Below are 27189 nucleotides of genomic sequence, written 5' to 3'. Positions count from 1 at the left end.
GACAAGGAAGAAAGAAACCTCAATTTCAAAGAGAATAGGTAACAGCATGTGCTGCTAAGTGGGTATCAGAGATGAAAGTCATGGGTAAATCAAAGGTCTTGCACAGCTGAAAACCTAGTAATAAGCCGTTCATTAAGATGCCCCATGGGGAACCACGGCAGACATCTGCCATCTGTAGTTCCCCGTAATCTTCTTAACACCTTCCGTATATCCTGACAATTTCTTATGCTACGGGTCCTAGCTTACTAAGGTGGGAAAAAAAAGAACTGTGTCCTGACTCCTGCAGCTAAGGGGCCAGCATGTGACCTGGGTTCCTATGATCAGATGCACCTACAAGATCCAATTCTAGACCCTGAGACTCGAGACCCCCGTTCCACAGGGAGGTGAGCACCCTGTGAGCTGTGTGGCAGAGGCACCCGGCTCTTCAGGAGGCGGTGGCAGGTCTTCTAGGACTCCTCCACTGTCTCAGTTGCTCAGCAGCTACAGAAGCCCCCTTGAGGCCTACCATAACTTCAGGGACTGGCTCTCGGGTCTTCTGGAGATCCTTGGCAAATCCCCTTTCCGTTTAACCTGGCGGGAACAGACTCAGATGTTTTCTCTGAATGGCTTTTTCTGCCATCTACGTAAGAATGACGGCTTAGCAAACCTCACCTTAGTAAAATAACGTCAGAACTCTCCCCATGACCCAACTATTCAAAGGAATCCTAAATGAGGAATTACCGCAGGACAAAGCCAAAGGTGGAAGCAATTATCAACGTGAAGTAACAAATAGCAACACTGCAGTTTCCTCCAAGTCCTGGTGACGAAGGCGATGGCACACGCAAGTATCCTTGGGGATTATTGACGACTAAAGCAGCTGTCGGCAAAGCGAGCGCTACAGTCAAGTCCATGGTCCAGAATTTTACAAAACGCAGAGTGGCACACGCATCTTCCCCGGGTGCTTCAAAGCCTCTCTCGGCTGCAGATTCTAAGATCTGAGCAGTGAGACAGTTTCTACAGCCTGCTATTCACTACACATTTTTCTTCTTGACATTCTTGCAATTCTAATTGCCCGAAATATTTTTTTCTTTAACATTCTCTATCTGGTCTGATCTCATAAAGTTGAGAAAAACACGGAACACAAAACAAAGACGGCCACATTTACCACCACAGAGCTCCATCAGAACAAGAAAACCTCACCTATAAACACAGGCCTGCAAAGGCAACGCAGAAGCCAGCAGAGAAATCAGATATTTCTGCAGGAGCCACCTAAATCAGAAATCTTTTCTTGATATAGTAATTGTTAACAAAAATTCAAGCAGAGCCTTTCAATATTTGGATTTTTTTTCTTTAGAAAATAAATTTCAAAAATGGCATTCTTCAGGAAATATTTCAATCATGAGACAAGGTGAGGCCTCTGAAACACTGAGGACAGGCCCCCTTCTCGGGGAGGCCACTTTGCTGTCCCCACAGGCTGGCCTGAGCACACCTCTGGGACCCCCCAGCCGCAGCACGTGGCTTGGTGAGTATGTATTGGAGGTGGGCTCCCCTGGCTCTGGGTGGGTCTTCCAGGCCCGGCTTGTCTTTGAGCCCCCAGCACCTTGGGTCCTTGCTGAACGTGAAGACAGTGTCCAGCCATTTCCTTGTCAGGAGGGAGAGGACAATGAAAGGCCCCAGTGGAGTGCAGCAGTGTCTCCGGGGAGGCCCTCCACCAACACCAGGAGGAAAGCCAACCTTCTTCCCGAGATCTGCGGCAGGAATCCACTCAGCATGGCCACACCTGGGTGCAGAGATGATGCTGCGATGGACGCTTCATCGTGCTCCACAGCCACTTATCCAGAATATGCGGCCCAGCCTGAGTCTCAACACCGCTTCATTCAACCATAGAGAGCACCTGTGTCCACACAACACACGGCCCAGCCCGAGTCCAACATCGCTTCATTCAACCATAGAGAGCACCTGTGTCCTGTTAGTTCTTCTTGAAAGTGTCCATATATGAATGTTATTACATATTAAATATAAGCACAAGAAAAGAAGTATGAAGAGACAGAGATTCTGAATGTTCACTTTGAATGTCTTCATTAAATGCTTGTGGCATCAGAGTCAGGCTGGGTCCTGGGGCTGCGGTGCCCTGATGAACAAGATGTGCCCTGTCCCTTCCAGGGACAAGAGACACACGTAAGTTCCCTTCAAGAAATGCCCAGAGTGCTATGGATCTCCCAGGAAAGACTTAGAACTAACACTGTCTGACAGCACTGGGGAAAGCTTTTCAAGGCAAAGTGTCACTCGAGTCTGGAGAGAGAATTCACAGGCAAACAAGAAGTGACGGGCCACGAAGGCTGCCAGGAACAGAGGCAGGAAAGTGGCCAGGTTCTCCAAGCAGAGCCAGCAGGACTCCCAGGTGGACGATCACTGAAGGCCACACACCACACGGGGGCAGAGGGGCCTTCATCTTACAGGAGATGCGTCCAAGTGGGGGGCCCCTGGCTCTGTGGACAGAGGCTGATGCTGACAGAATATGGACTTTGAGATGCTTTTGGTTCTTTTTATAACTACACATACGCGCTCATATATATTACTTTCCCCTTAAAATTTCCATCCACATTATGGCCTTACAACTTTGACAAAAGTTTTGTGTTTGTTTTTGAGAAAGTCTCGCTCTGCCTCCCAGGCTGGAGTGCAGTGGCGTGATCACGGCTGACTTCAGCCTCAACCTCCTGCGCTCAGGCAATGCCCCCACCTCAGCCTCCCAAGTAGCTAGGACCACAAGTGGGTGCCACCACACCAAGCTAGTTTTTTTGTATTTTTTTGTAGAGACAAAATCTCGCTGTGTTGCCCGGGTTGTGACAAATGATTTCCAAATCTGTTTCAATTAAAAGTTCAAAGAAGAGTATTTATACCTTTCTTTGTACATAAGACACAGGCTTCAGAAAACAAATGAGCCACAAAGCGAAGGCTGAAAATCAGAATGGCTTCAGATAATTCGACACTGGAAACTAAGCAAGCCAGATTTACAACACAGAATTTAATAACTAGACAATCAGTTATGTGTGAAGACAGAGTAAACGTTAAGATTCATATTTTAGGCCCAACAGTGGCTCACACCTGCAATCCTAGCACTTTGGGAGGCCTAGGTGGGAGGATCTGTTGAGCCCAAAAGTTCAAGACCAGCCTGGGCAACACAGCAAGACCCTGTCTCTACAAAAAAATTTTTTTAATTAGCCAGGCATAGTGGTGCACACCTGCAGTCCCAGCTACTTGGGAGGGTGAGGTGTGAAGATCACTCGAGCCCAAGAGTTAGAGGTTACAGTAAGCTATGATGATACCACTGTACTCTAGCCTGGGTGAAAGAGTGAGAACCCTTCCCTTAAAAAAGATGCCTATTTTTAAAACTATCCTATTTTAGAGTGAGAGCAAATCTTCTAAGTTAAAAACTGATCACTTCCTGGTGTAAGGCAATGTGAAGTCATCAACAACACTTATGAAGCGTTCGTGCCAAAAAGACTTAATGTGGATACAATCAAACCTCTAGATTGAACTTCCAGTTTGCAGGAAATGCAGGGAATGAAAGAACAAGTGAAATGACGCCACGAGGAAACAGCAAAACCTAAGCGGGACATTCTCCAACACAAGCAGCAGGACCCTTCCGCAAGAAGTCTGTGTCATTTACAGGGGGGAAAAAAGTTCCACATTTAGAAAAGACTGAAGAAACAAACGTAACGAGTAGATTGTTTTTAAAAAAAAAAAAAAAAAAAACAGCTATAAAAGATGTTATTGAAACAGCTGAAGAAATTTCAATATAGACAAAATATTTAGATAATATTGTGGAAGTATGGTCAATTTTATAAGGAGTGATATTGGTATTATGGTTAGATGGGTGAATGATATTTTAATTCTTATGAGATGTGTGCAGGAGTATTCAGGAAGAAAATCACTAGCCAGGCACGGTTGCTCATGCCTGTAACCCCAACACTTTGGGAGGCCGAGAAGGGCAAATCACTTTAGGTCAGGAGTTCAAGACCAGCCTGGCCAACACGGTGAAACCCCCTCTCTACTAGAAGTACAAATAAAAAATTAGTTGGGTGTGGTGGTGCATGCCTATAATCCCAGCTACTCAGGAGGCTGAGGCAGGAGAATCACTTGAACCCAGGAAGCAGAGGTTTCGGTGAGCAAAGATCGCATCACTGCACTCCAGCCTGGGCGACAAAGTGAGACTCCATCTCAAATAATAATAATAATAATAATAAAGTGTGCTACTTACTTTCAAATGATTCAAAAACAAAAGTGTGAAAGAAAGAGCAAATACGACAAAATGCAAACAAGCCTTGTGTCAAAGTGGTGAGTGTGAGGTGTTCATGGTACCATTCTTTCAGGTCTTCCAATTGTATGCAAAGTTTTCAAGATAAAGATTTGGAGGCAATCTGCATTGGAAAAACAAAACTGACCACAAGACTCCTAGGAAAAATGCAATCTATTGCTTGAAATTAGTTTCCAGGTATTAAAAAGCATTTTACTTTCCAAGAAAGGACAAGATCAAAAACCCATTATATTCAACAGACTGCACATATATCTGCACTCGAAAATTCAGCAGGAAAAGCAGACGTGCAACAATATTCAAGTGTCTGACACATTATCTTCCCTTCATGCTAAATTGGTGTCTAAGATGATGATACCTTCAGTACGACAGAAGTCAAAGAACTTTCTGGGTTTTCTTTCCTTCAAGAGAAGCACTCTAACAAGTCAGGGAGGATATCACTTCCTTGGGCTTCTCCTGGTGGGTGGCACGGGGTGCTCCTCAGGGTCTACTGTCGTGGAGATCATCCCTAGGTTCGGCTGAAGGATCACATCAGGAAGTTTCCCTTCCCATTCACTCCCGCTCAGTGAAAGCGGCCCAGCAAGAAGCACCCAGGGGTACAGCCATGAGGCCATCAGCCTTCTGCCCTTTCCTCAAGCACAGGGTCCCTATTGGGCACCTCCACACCAGTTCATAAACGCCCCCTGCACCATTACCTGCCCACACCATGGAGATAACAGGCAGCATCTCAGCCCCGTCATCTCAACTCCCTGAACCTTCTTACTAACAAGACACACTTGCTCACTGTAATGAGCGACAGTAATTGACAACCATGGGAATGCTACATATTCCATGAACACAATTCAGACGTGTTTTCTGTCTATATCATCATAATGTTGTATAATCAAGCTTTTGCTGCATGTACCAGGAACAGGAAATGAAAGGTTTCACATTTTGCTGAGTGTATAATGAATGTGGTAAAGCTGAACAAATGCAAGGAGGGATGGAGAAGGAGAAGGAGGAAGAGAAAGAGGAGGAGGAGAAGAGCTGGAGATAAAGGAGGACGCGGAGATAGCGGAGGATGAGGAAAGGACAGTAAACCAATAAATGAAAAGAAAAGCAACTCTATGACCATTAGTTGAAGTAAAAAATGAGAAAACCTTATTCTCTCCCTGATGTCCAAGGCCCCACGACCCTCAGGACATGCCCTTGACGTGAGAACCGACTTGCTGGAAGGCCTCATTCCAGGACCCAGCAGGCACAGCAGGGGAATGTGCTATCTACATCCTGGGCTACACTTCTCAATTGGCTAAATATCAGTTGTAAGCTACCATTTTCCATTTACCCTTTAAAGTCTATTACCACATGCATGTAGCCTACAATGGCTCTCTTAACACACACACACACACACAAAATACCTTTAATCTTTTTTTTTTGAGACAGAATCTCGCTCTGTCACCCAGGCTGGAGTGCAGCAGTGCGATCTCAGCTCACTGCAACCTCCACCTCCTGGGTTCAAGCGATTCTCATGCCTCAGCCTCCAGAGTAGCCGGAATTACAGGCGTGCGCCATCACGCCCGGCTAATTTTTCTATTTTCAGTAGAGACGGGGTTTCACCATGTTGGCCAGGCTGGTCTCGAACTATGACTTCAAATAATCTGCCCACCTCAGCCTCCAAAAATGCTGGGATTACAGGTGTGAGCCACCCTGCCCAGCCAAATCAAATGATTTATACACATCTCAAGACGTATCAACATTGTTTTCTGGCTTAAACTACTAATCTGGAAGCTTCCAACCACTAGCAGTCGTGAAGCCACTTAACTCAGTGTGAAACCCACCGTCTGCCAGAAGGAGGAATATTAACAGCTAGAACGTTTACTACAATTCCTGGACAGAGCGTGTCATTTCCAAATGCCTCTTCTGACCTGCGCTGCTCACAGTGCAGAATTCTGTGGGCCTGAGAGCAGAGCACCCAGCACAAACCTAAGGAAAGGTCTGCACGCCGCATGTGCTCCCCGCCCCCTGCAGCCCGAGGCAGGCTAGTGATGCCCTCTCCACACGGGCCGCGATGTGCTCTCCATGCTTCCCTGGGTCTGTTAGGGCACCTGCAGCGTGGCCACTTCCTCCTCCCAACTCTCTCCTCTTAGTGCCTCCTGCCCACTCTGACCTCTCCTTGTCACTGTGACACCTCCTAGGTCAGTAAAGGGCATTGCTCATCCCTGACTCTCACACTGGGTGCAGCAAATTTTGCGACTAATAGGCGTCTCACCACCCTCAGCTTCGTGCTCAGTTATCTGCAGACTGTAGCGGTTCCATCTGAACCACACGCAGAAGCACCTGTTCCCTCATCTGTACGAGGGCACTCAATAAACACCAAAGAACTCTGAAGACCAACACAGTCAGCTTCTGCGGGTGGGCCTCGGCGCACCATCACCAAGAAGGGAGGAAAGTGCCCCGAGCATGCTGGACTCAGCAGGCGGCAGTGGCCCTGAGAGGACAGCTACACACCCGGCCTTTGTCTAGGCACACAGACCTAGGGTGGGCCACGTCCCCACACACTTCCATCTGTCGCCTCAGTCACGTCCGTTAACCTCTCTGAATCTCAGTTTCTTCTCTTCCTGATACCCCCACTGCCACCTACTTCAGAGGGTTGTTTGAGGGCCAAAGAAGACATAATCTGGATTATCGGTGACAAGCCTCTAATGAGATTAGAGTATACATTGTTAGAAAAAACAACGGCTGTAAAGACGGCAACTCCAATGACGGCCCACAAAGTTTTCCATGCACTCATAGGGAAGACCTCGAGAATATTGTTATATGAAAAAAGAAAACTGCAGAATAATGCATATAGAATATTACTTTTCTCCTAAGGAAAAGAGGGAAATTAGATTGTATATTCCTATTTGCTGCCATTTGAACAAAGTACTAGATGGACACACGAAAAGTCGCTGTCACTGTGCTGTGCCGTCGGGCAGGGGCAGGTGGCAGGAGTGGGGGAAACCTGCTCAGTAAACTGAAAAATAAGAGAGTCTATCACTCAGGGGCAGGTGGCAGGAGTGGGGGAAACCTGCTCAGTAAACTGAAAAATAAGAGAGTCTATCACTCTCAAAATCAAAAGAATTAAGTGACAGCAAGCAAAAATCTTAAATACAAATACACTCTATCATGAAACCCAACATTAGCAATACACCATCAGCGAAACTACATCATTTTGTCACATTAAATTAATTGTGTTCATTTACTGCCTTTGTAGTTGGATTGAATTTGTATGCCTGGGATTTACAGCTGCACAAAATTCCTCTAACCATAAGGAATTTATGCCTAGCCTTGGGTTTTATATGTTTAAGTAGCATTATAATAAAAATTATGTATGCATATTTTTACCTTCAATATGGGGTTTAATTAACTTTAAAAAATTGGGGAGCATGTGGGTGGTGGCGCAGGTGGTACAACGAGCAGGTACCTGATGAGGACTGTAGCTCCAAGCAGCAGGTCCAGCCCTCGTCCTGCAGCACTCAGTGCTAAAAACTGTGGCCAAATTTCTCTAAACAAACAATGTCAAAAAATCGGGGAGATATAAAAGCAAAATGAACTTAAAAATAATTACATATATATATATAAATGGCATATATACACATATATGCCATTAAAAACTTTAGGGGGATGAGGGACAAAACATCAGTTTTAAAGTAGGCACAGCTGAGTGTAAATCCTGATTCAACCACTTAGTGGCTAGATTAGAAAGCAGGACAGGTTACAGAAATACTAATCAACTAGTAAGCTAACATATATAGAAGAGCAATATAAAAGATACTCTGAAAACGATTGATATATGACATTAAAACCACTAAATGATCCATTTTTTGAACATTACCAAAACTGTGGTTTTAGATCCAAAACTACCTTCAGTTGTAAATAAAATCTGGTACTGCCAATAGCTACAGAGTAATAAAATGTTTAAATAGTTTTCAGGTTAAAGAAAGCTGGGCACGGTAGCTCACGCCTATAATCCCAGCACTTTAGGAGGCTGACACAGGAAGATCACTTGAGGCAAGGGGGGCGTTCAAGACCAGCCTGGGAAACAGAGTGAGACTCCTCTTCAAAACAAAAAGTTGAAGGATGCCCTAAGACCGTGGGGTCTGAGCCTCACATGCATGCACCTCACACTCAGCTGCTAAGAAGTAATGTGTGGGCGCCTTCATGTGCTGCATCTATAATACAACCTATTGTAGATTCATTTTTCTTGTTAGATAATGAATCCTTAACCTGAGTAGCTCCCTCTAGAAATCTAAAGTTGAATTTCAACCAGGGAATGGCCCGATTCATTGCCTGCTGATTGCTCAGAGGTATTACTTGTAGGTAGATATGCAGGGCAATTAAACTGATACTCACACCCCCAAAAAGAACTTTAATGGATGGATGGATGGATGGATGGATGGATGGATGGATGGCCAGACGGAAGGGTAGGTAGGTGGTTGGACAGACAGGTAAACAGTAGTGAATAAATAAATGAACAGATAAGTAGACAGATCCATTCAGACAGAAGATTGAAATTTGCCCCTGGCAAATGATTTCCCACAGTGTCATCACTAAAACAAAAATCAGAAAAATACAAGAAACAATAGGACCACTCCCAAAGTCCTTAATCAACTGCTTCAATCAAGAAAAGGTAGGGTGGGAAAAAAACTGTCAATCACTTTAAAAATTGCTACACAACTGCATTCATTTTTAAAGATCAGGTAAAAAACTTTCAAAAGCTAACGGAAACCTCCTAAAAAGTTTACTGGTACCAGGAGTTCCAGACCAGCCTGGGCAACATAACACTAATCTTTAAAAGAAACAAAAAATAAAAAAATTAGCAGGGCACGATAGACCACACCTGGAGTCTCAGAAAGCCCTGTCTCCAAAAAAAAAAAAAAAAAAAAAAAAAAAAAAAAAAAAAAAAAGGCCAGGCGCCGTGGCTCATGCCTGTAATCCCAGCACTTTGGGAGGCCGAGGTGGGAGGATCACGAGGTCAGCAGATCGAGACCACCCTGGCTAACACGGTGAAACCCCGTCTCTACTGAAAATACAAAAAATTAGCCCAACATGGTGGCGGGTGCCTGTAGTCCCAGCTACTCGGGAGGCTGAGGCAGGACAATGGCGTGAACCCAGGAGGCAGAGCTTGCAGTGAGCCCAGATCGCACCACTGCACTCCAGCCTGGGCGACAGAGCGAGACTCCGTCTCAAAAAACAAAAACAAAAACAAAAGTCTATTGGTAAGAGACACGCATAGAAAACACCACCACCACACTTGATGCACCTAGCACCTACCAACACCTCAAGCTTTACATAATGACTCACATTTCCAAAACCTAGATAATGAAGGACAATCAGATCCAGAGCTACACCAGTGCCCAAAGAGCAAATCCATCCTCCGTCTGACTCAGAGCTCCCTCTTACTGCACAGCTAGTCCGTGCCTGAGACATAACGGGCATTCGTCATGCGCAACTGAACACAGATGGGTCTGTGACTGCCTCCCACGTGTCAGGCACTGTGCTGGGTGCTTTGCATTTTCAAATAACCTGGCAAGGTGTATATCACCAGCTCTATTTTACACCTAGGAACTGTAGCTCTGGAAGAGAAACGCCCAGGTGGTCTAGGCCTCACTGGTACCCAGTTCTGTTTTGCAGCCGGTACGCCCCATTTGTGTTGGGTGATCACTAGATAAGAGACTTAAGACCATGCATTTCCTCTCGGCCATGGTCCAGAACTGAGACACTGTTTCCTCAATTCATCACGGACACAGTAACGGAAAAACCTTGCGCAGGCTCTCTAGCTCCCAGCCGTGCATTTTCACTCTCACGTATCACCTGCTCTGTCACCCACCACCTCCCCACCTTCTTTTTTCTTAATGTAAAAGAAATAAAACCTGAGAGGTTATACACCTGTCATCACAAAGCCCCTCTCCTAGTAAAAGCAGGAGAATGAGAGCACATTCACAGCTGTCAGTCACTGCTCTCCTCAACACTGAGTTCAATGAAACAGTCTTTCTTCCTTCTTCACCCAGCTGAAAACTTAATCTTGAGAATTAGCAAAACTGCCCATAAGCCCCCAGCCCCAGGGCATCTGAGTGCTGGTGAAACATGGGCCATCCCACAGGACATGGATCGTCTTAACCATCTTGGCCATACCTTACTCCAACCCATAAGAGAAAATCAGCCAGGTGTGGTGGCTCACACCTATAATCCCAGCACTATGGATCACGTGAGCCCAGGAGCTCAAGACCAGCTGGGCAACATAATAAGACCCACCCTCTCAAAAAAAAAAGGAAAATATGATTTGGCTCTGTGTTCTCATCTTGAATTGTAGCTCCCATAATTTCCATGTGTCATGGGAGGGGCCTGGTGGGAGGTAATTGAATCGCGCGCATGGATCTTTCCTGTGCTGTTCTCTTGATAGTGAGTAAGTCTCACAAGATCTGATGGTTTTATAAAGGGGAGTTCCCCTACACAAGCTCTCTTGCCTGCCGCCATGTGAGACGCGACTTTGCTCCTCATTCACCTTCCGCCATGATTGTGAGGCCTCCCCAGCCATGTGGAACTGTGAGTCCATTAAACTTCTTTCCTTTATAAATTACCCTGTCTCTGGTATGTCTTTATTAGTGGCGTGAGAACAGACTAATACAGGAGGATTTTACCTTCTGGACCAACAGGGACAGCATCGTCAGCAACCCTGCCCCTGGAACAATTTTCTCCTGCTTCTCCTGTTCCATCAAAAGACTAACTCATTATTTTGTCCAAAGATATTATCTACATTTACGAAGACTGAGAAAGTTACTTTAACCACTTTTGTAACGCAAATATATTTTATAGGTACTTAATATTTAATTGTAATTCAATGATGTTCTCACAGAAGTAACTCTGCCAGCATTCTGTATCTGCACAGCACATAAGCTCAGAAAAGTTCTGTTTCTATCCAAGTTAACATACAATTCTAATAAGTTTTTTCTTGCAACATACCTGCTACTTCCCCTCTGTGACTACAACTGTATTATACTTCAGCACTTGGTTGAAAATAGCTGATTGAAAGTGGTGACGTACATGTTAATATTCGCTTGTTTTCAGGTTTTTATTCCCCCATCTGTGTTTGAGAGACATTAATCAGAAAGGAAAGGATAAGCTGGTATCTGTGCAGAAGAAGGTCAAGAAAGCAGGCCCCAGCAGCCCTCCTTTCAAAGCCCTGCTTACAGGGGTGGCCCATGGCTGGGGCCTGGGGACTTGGATTTCTGGAGGGTTCCCACCACCCTAACTAGTAAGTGGGGTTCGCTGTGCCTCAACTGGTTTCCAACAATACGGTTTATGCTGAATGCCTGCTTTCCTGCCAGAAGGCGGGGATTTTGGCAGAGGTTGCCTGTCACCAGCCTCCAGTAAAAACCCTGGCGGCTAAGTCTCGGATGTGCTTCTTCGGCTGGCAACATTTCACTACCTGGTATTGGTCTACCTTGTTCTGGGGGAAATTAGCCCCTCCTGTGAGCCTCCATGGGGGCGGGGCTTTCAGAAGCTTGTGCCTGGTTCCCTTCAGACCTCACCCCATGCACCCTTTCGCCTAGCTGGTTTTGCTTCATTATCTTTCTACCGTAATAAATCATGCCCATGAGTATTAGATCCTTGAGTCCTGTGAGTGCTCCCAGTAAATCCTCGAAGCAGGAGGTGGTCTTGGGGACTCCACCCAGCACCACATTTGCACAACCAAACAATAATCAACTTTTCACCCCTCGTTCCCTTAACCCTTCAAAGGATGCACCAACCTCCACAAGCTACTTGCAAAGCACGCAGGGTCAAACACGCGTGCTTTCCCAGTTCCCTGAATTCAATGCGTGTTCGCACTTAGTACAAATTAGACCATCGCCTAGATGTGAAGCTCTCAGAAAAATCACCTTTTATGCCACGACCTCCTCATTCTGAGCTCTCACTGCTTTAGCGGTTTCTTGATAGGTTTCTCTTGGTTTGACAACAAGATAAATTAGATTTAAAATTATTTCCAATTTTACTCAACAAAGTCCATAGGTTAGATTGTCTGGGTAAAAGTGAGATTAATCTTATTGATAGAGATGTTTTTCAGGACAAAAATAAACAGCATGATGAGGGAGACAGGCGCCAAAACCAGCCACCATGAATAGTTCGTACTTTCCACCACTCATCAGAAAAACATCCCTAAACCATGTGAACACAAAAAGTACAAAGAACCCATCTGGGATGATCATCCAATGGACAACCCAAGAAAACTCAACTGTCCTTTTCCTTTCCAGCTTGGACCCGGCAGAATGGCTCCCGCAGAAAAGGATGGCAAGAAGAAAAGCGGCCGTTCTGCCATCAACGAGGTGGTGACCCAAGAAGACATCATCAACATTCACAAGCGCATCCACGGAGTGGGCTTCATGAAGCGTGCCCCTCAGGCACTCAAAGAGATTTGGAAATTTGCCATGAAGGAGATGGCAACTCCAGATGTGCGCATTGATACCAGGCTCAACAAAGCTGTCTGGGCCAAAGGAATAAGGAATGTCCCCTACCGCATCCATGCGTGGTTATCCAGAAAATGTAATGAGGATGAAGATTCACCAAATAAGTTCTATACTTTGGTTACCTATGTACCTGTTACCATGTTCAAAAATCTACAGACAGTCAATGTGGATGAGAACTAATCGCTGATCGTCAAATACATCAAATAAAGTTATAAAATTCCCCCCCCCCAAAAAAAGAAAAGAAAACTGAACCATCTTCACCAACAGCAGCAAACCCATAAAATAATCTGCCAGGGAAGTTTAAAGAAGGCTGAGATGTGTGGGATGAGAAGTTTTGCCCATTTGCGGGGCCTGACCAGCCATCCCTGGCACAGAACCTGCGTGCTCCTGAGATGTGGGAGAGCAGCCCGCCTGTGCTGCGGCTGCACAGCCAAGTGCCCCAACTCTTAGTGATGTCCAGCAATCATTTTCTCCTTCCTGCAGGGTCAGGAATTCAGAAAGGGAAGGGAGGGGACACCTTGTCTCTGCTCCACAATGACCGGGTCCTCAGTGGGCAAGATGCAAAGGCTGGTGATGGCTCAGTGGCTGGCACCGGCACCGCCGGAAGCTTCTCCACTCACACATCTGGCGGCCAACGGTAGTGGTCGCTGTTCATGGGAAACCACCTCCTCCCATGGCCTCCTCTGGCAGCCTCTCCGATGGGGCTGGTCTTGGGTTCCGAGAGAACCAGGCGAACGGTATGTCGTCCTCAGCACACCAGCCAAGAGCGCCATTTCCCCTCCAGTCACAGCCCATACAGATCCAAGGGAGGGAACAGCAACTTCGTCTCTCAATGGGAGGCGTTTCATAGTCACACTGCAGAGAGGGCATGTGGGGCGGGAGATACTGCTGCGGTCATCTCTGGAAAATACAATCTGCCACTGTCCATCCTCTGGCCACCACACGTCACATCCTCCCACATGCAAAATGAACCTGACACCTCCCCAGGGCCCCCAAGGCCCGTCCAATTATTGCCATCAGCTTGAAGTCTGGGGTCTCGTCATCTAAACCCTGCCCAGCTGAGGAGCCTGTGTGCAGGAACATGCAGTTCCTCAAGTCCACCCCTCTTCCATCCCCATTCTTCCCAATCCAGTTCTAAAGAGCTGACCTAGACACACCCACGCCCCACACACAATGTCCCACCCAGGACAGCCGCTCGAGGCAGGCACACAGCGCCAGCACCTCCATCAGGGCTCTGTCCTGGTACCTGGGGCTTGTTCTCTAGGATCTCGGCTCCGCCTTCTCAGATGTACTTCATTTTCCGTGAAAAGTACCCCACGTTTACAGCTGGGTGATCTTCACAGCCTGCTTCCTCCTCACAGAAGTCTGGGGGCCCAAAGACTTATTTTCATTTTGTATTGCCTCTGCTCCTTTCAGTCCAGGCAGACACATAATTTCTTTAAAAACACTTGGTGGGCTTTTTGTGTATTAACTCATAATCTCCTCCATTAGACAAGCCACACCCATAAAGAGACAAGCCCTTTTCTTCCTGAGCTCCCAGAAGAGGCTATGGCATGACAACACCCTTTGGACTCTCAGAGGCCAGACTGGGGATTCAATGCAAGAATCTGCAGGCCTCTCCTCCAGCCGAAAGGCCGGACGCTGCACTTGGATCTCAATCTGAAGCCTTAGGAACGGAGCTCAGAGCCCAGTCCAGATTCGCTCTTTGCCTGAAGCCCTTTCTTCACTTGAGGAGCCTGGAGAAGAGGCTTGGAATGAGAAATAGTCTTATTTTTGAACCCAGCAAGTCCTCTTTCTTTTACACCAAGGAGAAGCCAGGTGGCACTTTGAATTTTCTGCCCGGAAATCTCCTAAACTAGATGAGCAAGTTCATTAAACACACACATACTTTCCTCTTTCCCATAGCAACAGTGACACCAGGCTTCCTACCACCACCTAACAAGGGGCCCCTTTCCTCCAGCGTGCAATGACACCTTCCCTCCTTTCCTTCCGGGGTAGGCAACAGGCAGCCAGTAGGCCAAGCCCAGCCTGCTGAGGACCAAATCCAGGGCACCCATGTGGTGGACACTGTCTGCAGTGCCTTCTCACGTTGGCAGAGTAGCAGGGACTGTCATCAAGTGCCACCAACAGGCTAAAATACTAGACCCTACTACCTTCTAGGAGGCCCTTCAGGCAGCCAGCAGCACTATCCTGGAGGCCCGGAGGCTTCTGCCCAACACCCCATCCCAAAGCCAGAGCTGCGGGCATTGTGATTTGATTATGGCCACACCCGGCTCCAGCTTCCAAAACATGTTCAAGTTATCCACTGCTGCTTAACAAACCTCCCTTTACTTAGCAGCACAAAACAATCATTTCATTATGCTCACAGGTCCCATGGTCAAGAATTACGAAAGGGCGCCACAGGTCTCAGGAGGCCTCAGCTGGGAAGACTTAAGTCTGGGGGTGAGCATCTTCTGGGGGCTGGAATCACTGATGGTGGCTCACCTTCACAGGGCCTCACTGCTTGGCTGCGGGGTTTCCTCACAGCACACGCCCCAGCAGATCCAGGGGAGAGCCTTTTATAACCTGGTCTACAGTCCCGAGTCAGCCCAGATTCAAGGGGAGGGAACGGGGACCCCACTCTCAATGGGAGAAGTGTCAAGGTCACATTATAAGAAGAGCTTGCCTGTGGCCATGTGAGGACAACACCATCTGCCAGCTGCCCGGGGGGCTGGGGTGGGAGGACTGCTTGAGCTCAGGAGGTTGAGGCTGCAGTGATCACACCACTGCTTTCCGGCCTGGGCAACAGAGCAAGACCCAGTCTCAAAAAGATAAATAGAGGGAGGGGGGAGGGATAGCATTAGGAGATATACCTAATGCTAAATGACGAGTTAATGGGTGCAGCACACCAGCATGGCACATGTATACATATGGAACTAACCTGCACATTGTGCACATGTACCCTAAAACTTAAAGTATAATAATAATAATAAAAAGATAGATAGATGGATAGATAGATAGATAGATAGACAGATAGATAGATAGATTTAAGAAAGTTTAAGGTCAATACGCAATACAAGCCTTTTCTAACGTCTGAATGGTTAATGTATAAGCTGTTTTACTGAGCAGCTTTTCTGGATTCTACCGTGACGGTATCAGCTTCATATCCGGTGCCTTTCATATCCCCATTCACTGCTCCATGCAGGGAAAGCACAGATTCCACGTGTGGAAAGAAACCAGTTTGTCAGCAGGATCACAGAGCTGCAAGCTCACGAGGCCCTCCAGAAGCCTCGCAGACTGCGGCAGAACCACCCCGCGCAAAAGATCAGCAACTTGGACTCAAGGCTCTCGGGCATCTGCAAATGAGAATGTTCCTGAGGACTCTCTCACCCCAAAAAACTGCAGATGACCTTCACATTTTTAAAAACCTTTTTGTCTCCTAGTAAGAAGCAATGACCATCTTAGAATACAGTATCAAAAAGAGTACAACCCAGAAATCTGAATTGATTCTTCCTCCCTCCATGAATTGCCCTGAAAATTACATTTGTTATCTTGGGCTGCCCCACACCTCACCACTTCTATTAAATAAGTTGTCAGAGCCGTTAATTTCTTCCTAGACGCCTCTCTGCCGTGGTCTCTTTACCTTCATCGCCATTTCTACTCCTCCATGTTGAAATGGCATCATATAGTATCTGGAATTCCCATCATGCTTCAGGTGACCGTATCCACTGGTCTACTTCCTTCCACACACCCCACATCTCAAGCAGATGAATCTTTTTTTTTGAGACAGGGTTTCACTCCGATGCCCAGGCTAGAGTGCAGTGGCATGATCACAGCTCATGGTGGCCTCGGCCTGACAGACTCAAGCAATCCTCCCACCTCAGCCTCCTGAGTAGCTGGGACTACAGGTGTGCGCCACCACACCCAGCTAATATTTTTAATTTTTTGTACAGATGGCATTTCACTATGTGGCCCAGGCTGGTCTTGAACTGCTGGGCTCAAGGGATCAACTGGTCCCAGCCTCCCAAAGTGCTGGGATTGCAGGTGTGAAACACCACATCCAGTCAGATGAATCTATAGGAAAAAAAAACCCAAAAACAAAAAAAACATGGCCAGGCACAGCATCTCACGCCTGTAATCTCAACACTCTGGGAGGCCAAGGCAGGCAGATGACTTAAACTCAGGAGTTTGAGACCAGCCTGGGCAACATAGTGAGACCTTGTCTCTACAAAAAATAAACAAAAAATTAGCTGGGTGTGATGGTACATGCCTGTAGTTCCAGCTACCTAGGAAGCTGGGGTGGGAGAATTGCTTGAGCCCAGGAGCCAGAGGTTGCAGCGAGCCGAGATTGCACTGCACTCCAGCCTGGGCAACAGAGTAAGACCCCGTCTCAAAAACAAACAAAAAGGATAAGAAAAAGAAAAGAGAAAACAAAGCCTATCTTTCACCTATTTAAAACTTTCACTGCTCCCCATTGCCTTTACAATATAAGGTTCAGAGTCCTTCACTTGGTCCCCAGGCTACCGCAGTCTGGCCCTGGGATGAGTAATTTGAGTCAAGTTAGTCATCCCCACCCAAGCCATGCAGACACTCACACAGTTCCATGAAAAAGCCATGCTCAGTTTCCTCTCAAAATCTGTGTGAACACCCTCCCTACACTCCGCATTCTCTGTCCCCTCTCTCAGCCTTCCTCAAGTCCCAGCTCAAGTTCCATCCCCTCTACGAGGCTCTCCCAACCATTCTGCACCTCTCCTACTGCCAAATGCCGAGGCTTGAGCTTGGTACTACGAGCTTCAAGGTTTAATCACAGCTGCCTTCCCTTTCTGTGCGTCCCTGTTTTAGGTGTGCTAGTCCCACACTTGGGGTTCCAACCATGTGAAATGATGCTGTAACCTTCTTGCAAACTCCCTCCAATGTCAGACCAAATACTGCCAAACAAAAGTCAGCACACAATCAACACCTGCTGAATGAATCGGCTGTCCAGCACTGCCTCTCAAAACAGCCAGGAATACCAAAGCCCCAGGCCTTAAAAACAGCTGCTAAAATGCCAGGATCTAAATCCTCTTTTTAAGAGGAAATTACATTTTGCTTCGAGGAAAATATGTGACAACCCTGTGGCGTGGTGGTGAGTCCCTTCCTGATCACCACCACTCCACTTCCAAGCTAGCCTCTCTTTGGAGCCACTGAAATAAGAGAAAAAGGTGTTATTTTATCAAGGCCTTATCTAATGAGATATCGACATCATCAAAATTAAAATTGCATCAGGTTTTCTCCAAAATGCTTTCTAAACACGGGTTCCTAAAACACTAACACCATCATCAAGCATAAAAGAATAAAAGAAAAAAGTTACACAACCTAATAAATAAGTAAAATATAAACCTTGGTATCCTTCTCCTGATCACAGAGAACCACTACATGTGATCCTATAATTAGCCATAAACCCTGCACACCCCAACCTATGCCCACAAATGACTAGCCCATAAGAGGACCCACCACTAAGATAAACATTTAAAACAAAAAGTCGTACCTAATAGTGCCCACTGTCCTTTGAATGATTAGGGGAAGAGAGCACAAAGGGAAAATTTAAGCACACAGTGTTACAACAGGTTTAACCAAAAAGATAAACACAGTTCTTTTAACACAGTTCTCTCTGACTCAGGTTTCTAACATTTAAAAGGTGTTGATAGATCAATTCTCTTTACTTATTGGTTCCAATCTCAACCAGGAAAATGTGAGCAAGAGATCAAGGCAGCAAAAAACCAATTTTCTTAAAATAAAATGTAAATATTGATGATAGAAAATGTAAACAAAATAGCTGCCAAGTGAATTGCTTCTGGAGGACAATGTTTTCTAATGTGCATTTCTTCATAACATATCCACGCTAATAAGCACATTCAATCTAGGACGGCATGAAGTAACATTCAAACTCATCTCCCTAGCCTTTAGTTTTAAATGGTAATAAAACGAAAACTACAATAAGAGAAAAGTTGTCAAGGCCTATCAACTTGTATAGGTCCATTTAGTAAAGTTCCCAGGAATATCCTCAAAACATTGCATCCCAAACAGCATGGCAGCTGGTTGACGGTCAGGACTCCTATAAGATGAATCAAAATAGCCTGGCAGTACCGGTGAAAACATCAAAACCAAAGCCACACCCCACCCCCCTGACAAAGGGGAAGCACATGTTCATAAAAACCCTCCTGCCACTGGGCATGATGGCCCATGCTCAAAATCCCAACATTTTGGGAGGCTGAGGTTGGAGGATCGCTTGAGCCCAGGAGTTTGAGACCAGCCTGGGCAACACAGAGAGCCCTGGTCTCTACGAATATTTTAAAAACTAGCCAGATATTGGTGGTGCACACCTGTGGTCCCAGCTACTCAGAAGGCTGAGGTGGGAGGATCACCTGAGCCCAGGAGGTTGAGGCTGCCGCGAGCCATGATCGTGCCACTACACTTTAGCCTGGGCGAATGAGCGAGACCTCATCTAAGAAAAAAAAAAAAAAAAAAACTCGTCTGCTAAGATGACACTGCCCAACTCAGCAGATCACAGAAGCAGCCCGTGTGTAATAAAGAACAGGCATGTCCTCACAATGGAAAGCCACAGTGTTTTACTGCAGGCTTCAAGACTTCTATCTGCTATGCTTTTGCTTTTTTTCTAGTAGAACTAGATGTTTAAGAAAAAAGCTGGAGCTAGTGTAAAGGTTGATTTCCTTGTAAACAATCAGAAAATCCATCTGCATGCTCATGGTTACACTGCAGTAGAAACTCCAAAATCAACCCATTTAATAAGGTCAACCCATCAATTAATAAAGGAAGAAAAGAAAGTGAAAGGGTTACCAATGAATTCATATGCTCCCACCCATTCCCCGTCTCTCTCTCCCTTCCTCTTCCCCCTAGCCCCCATTCTCTCTCTCGCTCTCTCTCTCTGACTCTCAGGCACACACATCAGCCCAGGCAGTTACTGAACACTTTTAAAAGGAGCCTCCTGTCTCTAACCTCTGAAATATGCATAAGCCAAAGTAAAAAAGGGATTCGTTGTCACAAGAACAGATGTTGCAGGGGTTTATCTCTAAGCTTCATGGGAGAAATCCTACTCACCAACTGGCAATTTACCGTGGAGCCACAGTGCAGCCACTGTTATTAACATTTGCCACACTTGAGAAATAAAGGAAAAGAAGAGCCACCCGGTGATGGATATTTTTAATTAAAACATTCCATTTTCAGTAATGGCTGGTTCTCTCTGCTGAGTTCTGAAGGCTTTATTCTTGTGCTGTGCTCACAGCCTGACGAGTTTCTTCACACACAGAGCACATATGTTCTGAGTGAGGTAGAAGGAAATCCTGCAACAGCGTTGCTCCGTGCAGTTGACATGGCTAAGGGGATACAGTTCTGCACAAGTGCAAGGACTTCGTGGAAAGCATAATATTCCAAGAACATTGACAGAGGAAGTCCGCCTTTAATAGTAGAAACGCTGGTATCAAACTCAAAACTCAAAGTTCATTTCCTACATTTAAAGAACTGCACGGCCGGGCGTGGTGGCTCACGCCTGTAATCCCAGCACTTTGGGCGGCCGAGGTGGGTGGATCATGAGGTCAGGAATTCAAGACCAGCCTGGCCAACGTGGCGAAACCCCATCTCTACTCAAAATACAAAAATTAGCCAGGCATGGTGGCACGCACCTCTAATTCCAGCTACTCGGGAGGCTGAGGCAGGAGAATGGCTTGAACCCAGGAGGTGGAGGTTGTGGTGAGCCGAGATCACACCACTGCACTCCAGCCTGGGTGATAGAGCGAGACTCTATCTCAAAATGAAAGAAAGAAAGAGGAAAGAAAGAAAAAAAGAAAGGAAGGAAGGAAGGAAAGAAAGAAACGAACTGCAATATCACTAAATGCTTCCACTTCTATAAACTGGTATTTCTCAGATTTTTCAGTCTCAAGGTCCCTTTATACTCTTTAGAATTATGGAGGAGTCCAAAGACCCCCCCTTCCCAATTATCACTACCAAATGTTACCATGTTATACATTGAAATGAGGGTCTTCTCATTTGTATTAATTCATTTCAAATTAACAATAAAAAGCCTATTACAGGTTAACATAAATGACATTTTTATTAAAAATGAAACTATTTTCCCAAACAAAAAATTTTAGTGAAAAGAGTGGCAATGTTTTTCATTGTTGCAAATCTCTTTACTGTCTGGCTTAGGAATAGAAGTCACTGGATTCTCACCTTTGCAATTGTATTTAATCTGCTGTAATACATTGATTCAACTGAAGCACAGGAAGAAAATCCAGCATCACACATGGAGCTGCACATGTATATGTAGTCTTTTGAAATAATTGTCAGTATTGTTTGATACACACCAAAACTCAACAAGCGGTAGTTTGTTGGATAAGGAAACTGTTTCAGTAGCTTTTTCATACTCTGTTACATTGAAACCCTCTGTCCTAGCTGGTGCTTGAAGTGGCTCTTTACCCACACATGGTGTTGTAACAGCACGCACTGGTCATCTGGAAAGATGGGCTCACCGAGCTGTGCAGAGCTATTCTGCAGCATCAAACACACCCAGCATGGCCACCGCGGTCTCATCAGAACAGGCCTCAGGCGCTGGTAACCTGACAAGTTCACCGTGGAAGATACAGGTTTTTTTAAAATTCTAATTTAATTTACAGTTGAAAGCTCAATTTTTATCACTGGCAACAAATGCCATCAGTTGTTTTCCTTGAAGTGACAAGCTCACTTCATCCTGTCTCTTATTCTTTCAGGGAAAAGCAGCATCCCACGGGGAAAACCAACAGGCCCCTCCTGGATCCCACTACTGCCTGTCCCTCAGCAACCAGCAGATCGCAGTCTGTGCAAAGGCACTCAGTGGGGTAAAAACACGTGCAGAAGGGCCCAGATTTTACAAAAGTAGTGTGTTTTTGCGGCCAGTTATGAGGCTATCATGGATGCAACGACTGGGTCAACTGGGAGCCACTAAGACTCCGACAGCACTGCCCGCCATTGCTCCCGCCATCAATGCAGATCCAGGCGCCAGGGAAACGCGGGCCTTTCCTAGCAACAGACCTCACAAACCCCCAAAAGGGTCTTGAAGACCCCCAGGATACTACCAGCATGGTTTGAGAACTGAACTACACTAAATTTGTAGGAATGTGAAGACATACTGCACCAAATTTTCTGTATTTATGGCCCGCATCACGGGAATACCTAAATGTTTCTAAGGCCCTCTTTACCCAAATAAATCTCCCATTCTGTTAGGACACTAAACAATCATAGAGATAAGTGAAAATTACAAAGTTCCAGCTTACTGAGATCCACTGGGCCACAGAGAACCGTTAATGAGCTGCCCAATAAAAGTATCCTAAACGAGCTTGCTGAACTGGGCAGTCATATCCTTTTCCCTTCCCAGATGCACACAAATCCAGAACCTGTCCTCCCACTGCCACCACACCCAGGGCAAGCCTCCAGCGTCTCGCTCCTGCACTAGAGCAGCCTCTGAGCACTCTTCTCCCTTCCACTCCTACCCCTACGATCCCTTACTCTAGTCTCTTAAATATAAAGCAGATCACAACACCCCCTGCATGAAACCACACAGCGGATCTCTAGCACACCTGAGTTGTATTTAGTTCCTTACCCAGGTCTGCGAGCCCAGACACAATTTAGTCTAGGCCTCTCTCTCCTACCTAATCTACTGCTCTCCTCCTCACTCACAGCTACAGCCAAACCAGCCTTCTATTTCTGAACTAAGCCACACTCACTCCAGCCTACTTCAAATGAGAGAGACAAAACCCGGTGGGAAAAAGCAAAGCCGCACTGGGAGGGAAAAGTATAGCCATTAATACAAATATAAGAGAAGAAAGAAAGCTGAGGATGAGTAAGCATCCATCACAAGAAGACAGACCCAGAGAAAGTAAAAGGAAGGAAGGATCAAAGCTGACAGAATGAAAGCAAACATATAACAAAGAAGATCCACAAAGCCACAAGTTGGTTCCTGAGAAGAACCAGCCTCTCATGCAGTGACTCTCAACCTGTATTTTATTATCGCCCAATCCTTCCCCTAATCTTTTCCCTAATCCCCCTCCCATGAAATGTTGACATCGCAGGTATATGATGTATCTGTCTGTGCACTGCACACACTTCTGTGCTTTACTCATAAAAAGCAACATTTTCACTATCATCCCCATGCCTGCTCTAGTAAGACTAATCAAGAAAGAAAGCCTGGACATGGTGGCTGAAGCCTGTAATCCTAGCACTTTGGGAGGTTAAGGCAGGTGGATTGCCTGAGCTCAGGAGTTCGAGACCACCCTGGGTAACAGGGTGAAACCCCATCTCTACTAAAATTACAAAAATGAGCTGGGTGTGGTGGTGTGCGCCTGTAGTCCCAGCTACTCAGAAGGCTGAGGCAGGAGAATCGCTTGAACCTAGGTGGCAGAGGTTGCAGTGAGTTGAGATCGCGCCACTGCACTACAGCCTGGGTGACAGAGCAACACTCCGTCTCCAAAAAAAAAGAAAAAAAGAAAGGAAGGAAAGAAAGAAAGAGAGAACAAAACTCTGTCTCCAAAAAAAAGAAGGCGAGAAAGAAAAGAAAGGAGAGGAGGGGAAAGGAGGGGAAGGGAGGGAAGGGGAGGGGAGGAGAGGGGAGGAGAGGAGAGAAGAGGGGAGGGGAAGGGAGGGGAGGGGAGGGGGCCAGGCAGGCAGGCAAGCAAAACCACCATACAGAATTCCAAAAGGGAGAACTATCCACATTGACAAGAGGTGACTTTGAACAACTCTATGCCACTAAACTTTTTAAGTAACAAAGAAAAAGACAAGTTCCTAGAAAAACACAACTCACCAAAACTGACTCATAAAGGCATAGAAGACATGATAATCATTTTAGAAACAAATCATAATTTTAAAAAATCATTCCACAGAGAAAACTCAAGACCCAGATGAGTAACTGGGAAGTTCTACAAATCTTGCTAAAAGCCAGAGGTAGAAAAAAAATAGAAAAACACACCCCAAACTCATATTTTTGGAATAGCATGACCTTGGTGTTAAAACCCAATGAAACCATTAAAGACACTGTGTGTGTGCGCATGTGCGCATACCTGCCTGCCTACTTTACCATGCTAACAAATTAAAGGAGAAAAAGCATATGATCATCTTGACAGATGCACACAAAGCATTTACTAAAATTCCATAACCACTCATTAAAGAAACGACGCTTATAAGCAAGAAAGAAAACTTCCTTAATCTGATGGAGATTGCCTACGAAATTAGCCCAAAACAATCGTATTTAATAGGGTAAGTGTGTTCCCCTTTGGGATAAGAAAAAAGTTAAGGATGCCCCCACATTTATTCAACACTAGTCCTGGTCAGTGTAGCACAGATAAAAAAGAAAAAAAGAGAGAAAGTATAAAGATGGGGTAGGAGGGACTGTCATTATTTACAGAAGACCATGACTGTGTTTATAGAAATCCAAATAAATATGTGAATATTCAAATTAAAATATTCCGTAAGGTTGCTGGATACAAATCAGTCGATTGAAAAAAAACAAAACAAAAACTGTATACTGCATTCCTATGCACCAGAACAAACAACACACAATTTCTAAGACCCATCAAAATAGCGTTTTAAAATTCTGGGAATATATCTAACAAAAGTATCTGAGAATAAATCTAACAAAAGATGTGAAAAACTTCTACATGAAAAACTAGAAAACTTAATATTGAAAAGATGTCAAGTCTCTGCCTAAATGATCTATGGACCTACAGATATGATTAAATCACAATCAAAGCCTCAATATGTTTTTCTGCCTCTCAGTGGAACTTGACCCACCGATTTTAAAATGTCTATGGAAATGCAAAGGGACCCAGGGAGTCAAGAAACTCTGGAGGATCCAAATGGGGAGATGTGCTTTTTCAGACCATCAGCAGCCACAGAGGCAGGGGTGTGAAGCTGGCACACACAGAGAAGTACCCCCGGAATAGCACAAGGGGCCAGAAACAGACCCAGGCACGTCTCAGCCCTCTGTTCCCGCAAAGACGGCCTGCAGAGGAGTCATCATGGTCCCTGCAAGTGAAAGGAGCTGGGACAAATTAAAATTCATATGCAACAGAGCAAAACTGGGCCCTTACTTCATACCATATGCAAAGCCAATGCCGGATGGGCCATAGACTGGTGTGATTATTAATACATTGTACTTATTCATCCCTAGGACTGCCCTGGGCACACAGGGACTGGCAGTCACCCTTGTTACAGACCTAAATGTAAAAAACAAAACTATGAAGCTTTTAGGATACATCATGGGACAAAATCTTGACCTTAAGGTTGGAAAATATTCCAACACAAGCATAAAACACAGGGAAAGCACTTACACATTAAACTAGAATAGAACTACCTATTTCTGTTTATCAAAAGAGACCATAAAAAGACTGAAATATTGCATCACAGAGAAGTTGTTTCACAGGACAAGAAATGTTCCACATATAAACACATTTTAAAAGGACATTATCCAGAATGTTTAAAGAATTCCTACAAATCAATAAGAAACAATACAACAGGAAAAAGGCAAAAGTCCTCAACAGGTACATCACAAAAGATCCTAACAAAACCACCAGTAAGAATATAAAAAGGTGTGCAATTTCATTAGTCATGAAGAAAATGAAAATTAAAAACAGAACTTCCATATAGAATCCAGCAATTCTGCCTCTGGGTATATATATCCAAAGGAATTGAAATCAACATGTTCAAGACACATCTGCACACCCATGTTCATTGCAGTGTGGTTCACAATAGCCAAGATATGGAATTTACCAAGGTGTCCAACAAAAAATGAGTGGATAGGCCAGACGTGGTGGTTCACTCCTGTAATCCCAACACTTTGGGAGGCCGAGGAGGGCAGATCACCTGAGGTCAGGAGGTTGAGACCAACCTGGCCAACATGGTGAAACCCCATCTCTACTAAAAATACAAAAATTAGCCAGGCGTGGTGGTGAACACCTGTAATCCCAGCTACTCAGGAGACTGAGGCAGGAGAATTGCTTGACCCCAGGAGGCGGGGGTTACAGCGAGCCAAGATTACACCACTGCACTCCAGCCGGGGCGACACAGCGAGATTCCATCTCAAAAAAAGAAAAAAACAGTGGATAAAGAAAATGTGATATACATGCACCATGGAATACTACTCAGCCATTAAAAAAAGGAAGGAAATCCTGTCATTTGCAACAACATGGATGAACCAGGAGGACATTACGTTAAGTGAAATAAGCCACAAAAAGACAAACACCACATGATGTCACTTACATCAGAAATCTAAAAAAACGAAACTCACAGAAGCAGAGTAGAATGGTGGTCACCAGAGGTTAGTGGGTGGAAGGGGTAGGGGAGATGTTGGTCAAAAGGCACAAGGCTTCAGTTGGACCGAGAGTAAGTTCAGAGATCTACTATGCAGCATGCTGACTATAGTTAATAACACTGTATATTTTAAAATTGCAAAGAGATTGTAAATGGTCTCACCACCAAAAAAAAAAAAAAAGATACATATGTGTGGTGATGGCTGTGTTAATAAGCTCGATTTAATCACTCCCCAACGTATATATCTATGAAAACATCATACTGTATCTCATAAATAAATACAACTTTTCAAAGTCGGGGCTGGGGGAAGTAAATTACAGCCATGATATAATACATACCCACAGGAATGACCACAGTGAAAATGCCTAACAGTGTGGGCCGCAGTGTGGGGCAGCAGAAACCACCTCAGCTAAAACCCAACCCGATTACTATGCAATTCCACTCCTAGGCAACTACCCCCCGAAAATCCACACAGGTGCTAACCAAAATTCATATATGAAAACGCTTATAGCAGCACTATTCATCATACACACACACACTGGGCAACCCAAGTGTTCGCCACTGTTTCTATTCAATGACTCACGACAACAGCAAGAATAACCGCCGCTACACACGGCAACACAATCGATCTCGGGTATCTTACAAGACACAAAAGAGCGCAGAAACTATCATAATGTTTATATACGTTTCCACACCAGGCAAAGCTGTATTATTTCGGGGATGCACAAACGGTTGATAAAACTGTGAGAAAAGAAAAAGGCAAGCGAGTGCATGCTGCACAACCAGGAAAGGGGAACTGCGGGGGAGGCCAGAGGGGCGAGCCGGGCTGTGCCGGGCCGGTGAGACGCCCTGTCTGCACCTGATGAGCCCCGTGTTGTTTCTGGATATTCCACCGCATACTTGGCTGCGCGTCCTTCCGTACACACAGCACATTCTCGAAGCCTACAAAGGTCGAGAACATTGCTGACGTGGCCCATGACCGGCAGACGCGGAGCACAGCTACATGCTGAGCATGCTATGCAGGACCTGCTTGCCAGCGAGCCCGTGAAAATCCAGTCCAAGGAACAGGAACAGCTATCACACATGGCGAAACGCGAG

General features: G+C 45.5%; 2 protein-coding genes across 3 annotated transcripts in view; one reads left to right on the top strand and one right to left on the bottom strand.

The window, feature by feature from the left end:
• Positions 1-27189, bottom strand: part of RPTOR (regulatory associated protein of MTOR complex 1) — a 420173-nt gene that overhangs the window by 349673 nt on the left and 43311 nt on the right. The gene's annotated exons all lie outside the window — the stretch shown is intronic.
• On the top strand, positions 12562-12957 carry LOC129017806 (large ribosomal subunit protein eL31-like). Its single transcript, XM_054458568.1, has one exon. It carries the CDS (start codon positions 12580-12582, stop codon positions 12955-12957), a length of 378 nt encoding a protein of 125 aa, XP_054314543.1. The 5' UTR covers positions 12562-12579.

The sequence above is a fragment of the Pongo pygmaeus genome, chromosome 19 (genome assembly GCF_028885625.2).
Source record: "Pongo pygmaeus isolate AG05252 chromosome 19, NHGRI_mPonPyg2-v2.0_pri, whole genome shotgun sequence".
Lineage (NCBI taxonomy): Eukaryota > Metazoa > Chordata > Mammalia > Primates > Hominidae > Pongo > Pongo pygmaeus.
The sequence above is the reverse complement of the archived record's forward strand: the minus strand, read 5'-3'. Positions and strand labels throughout refer to the sequence as shown.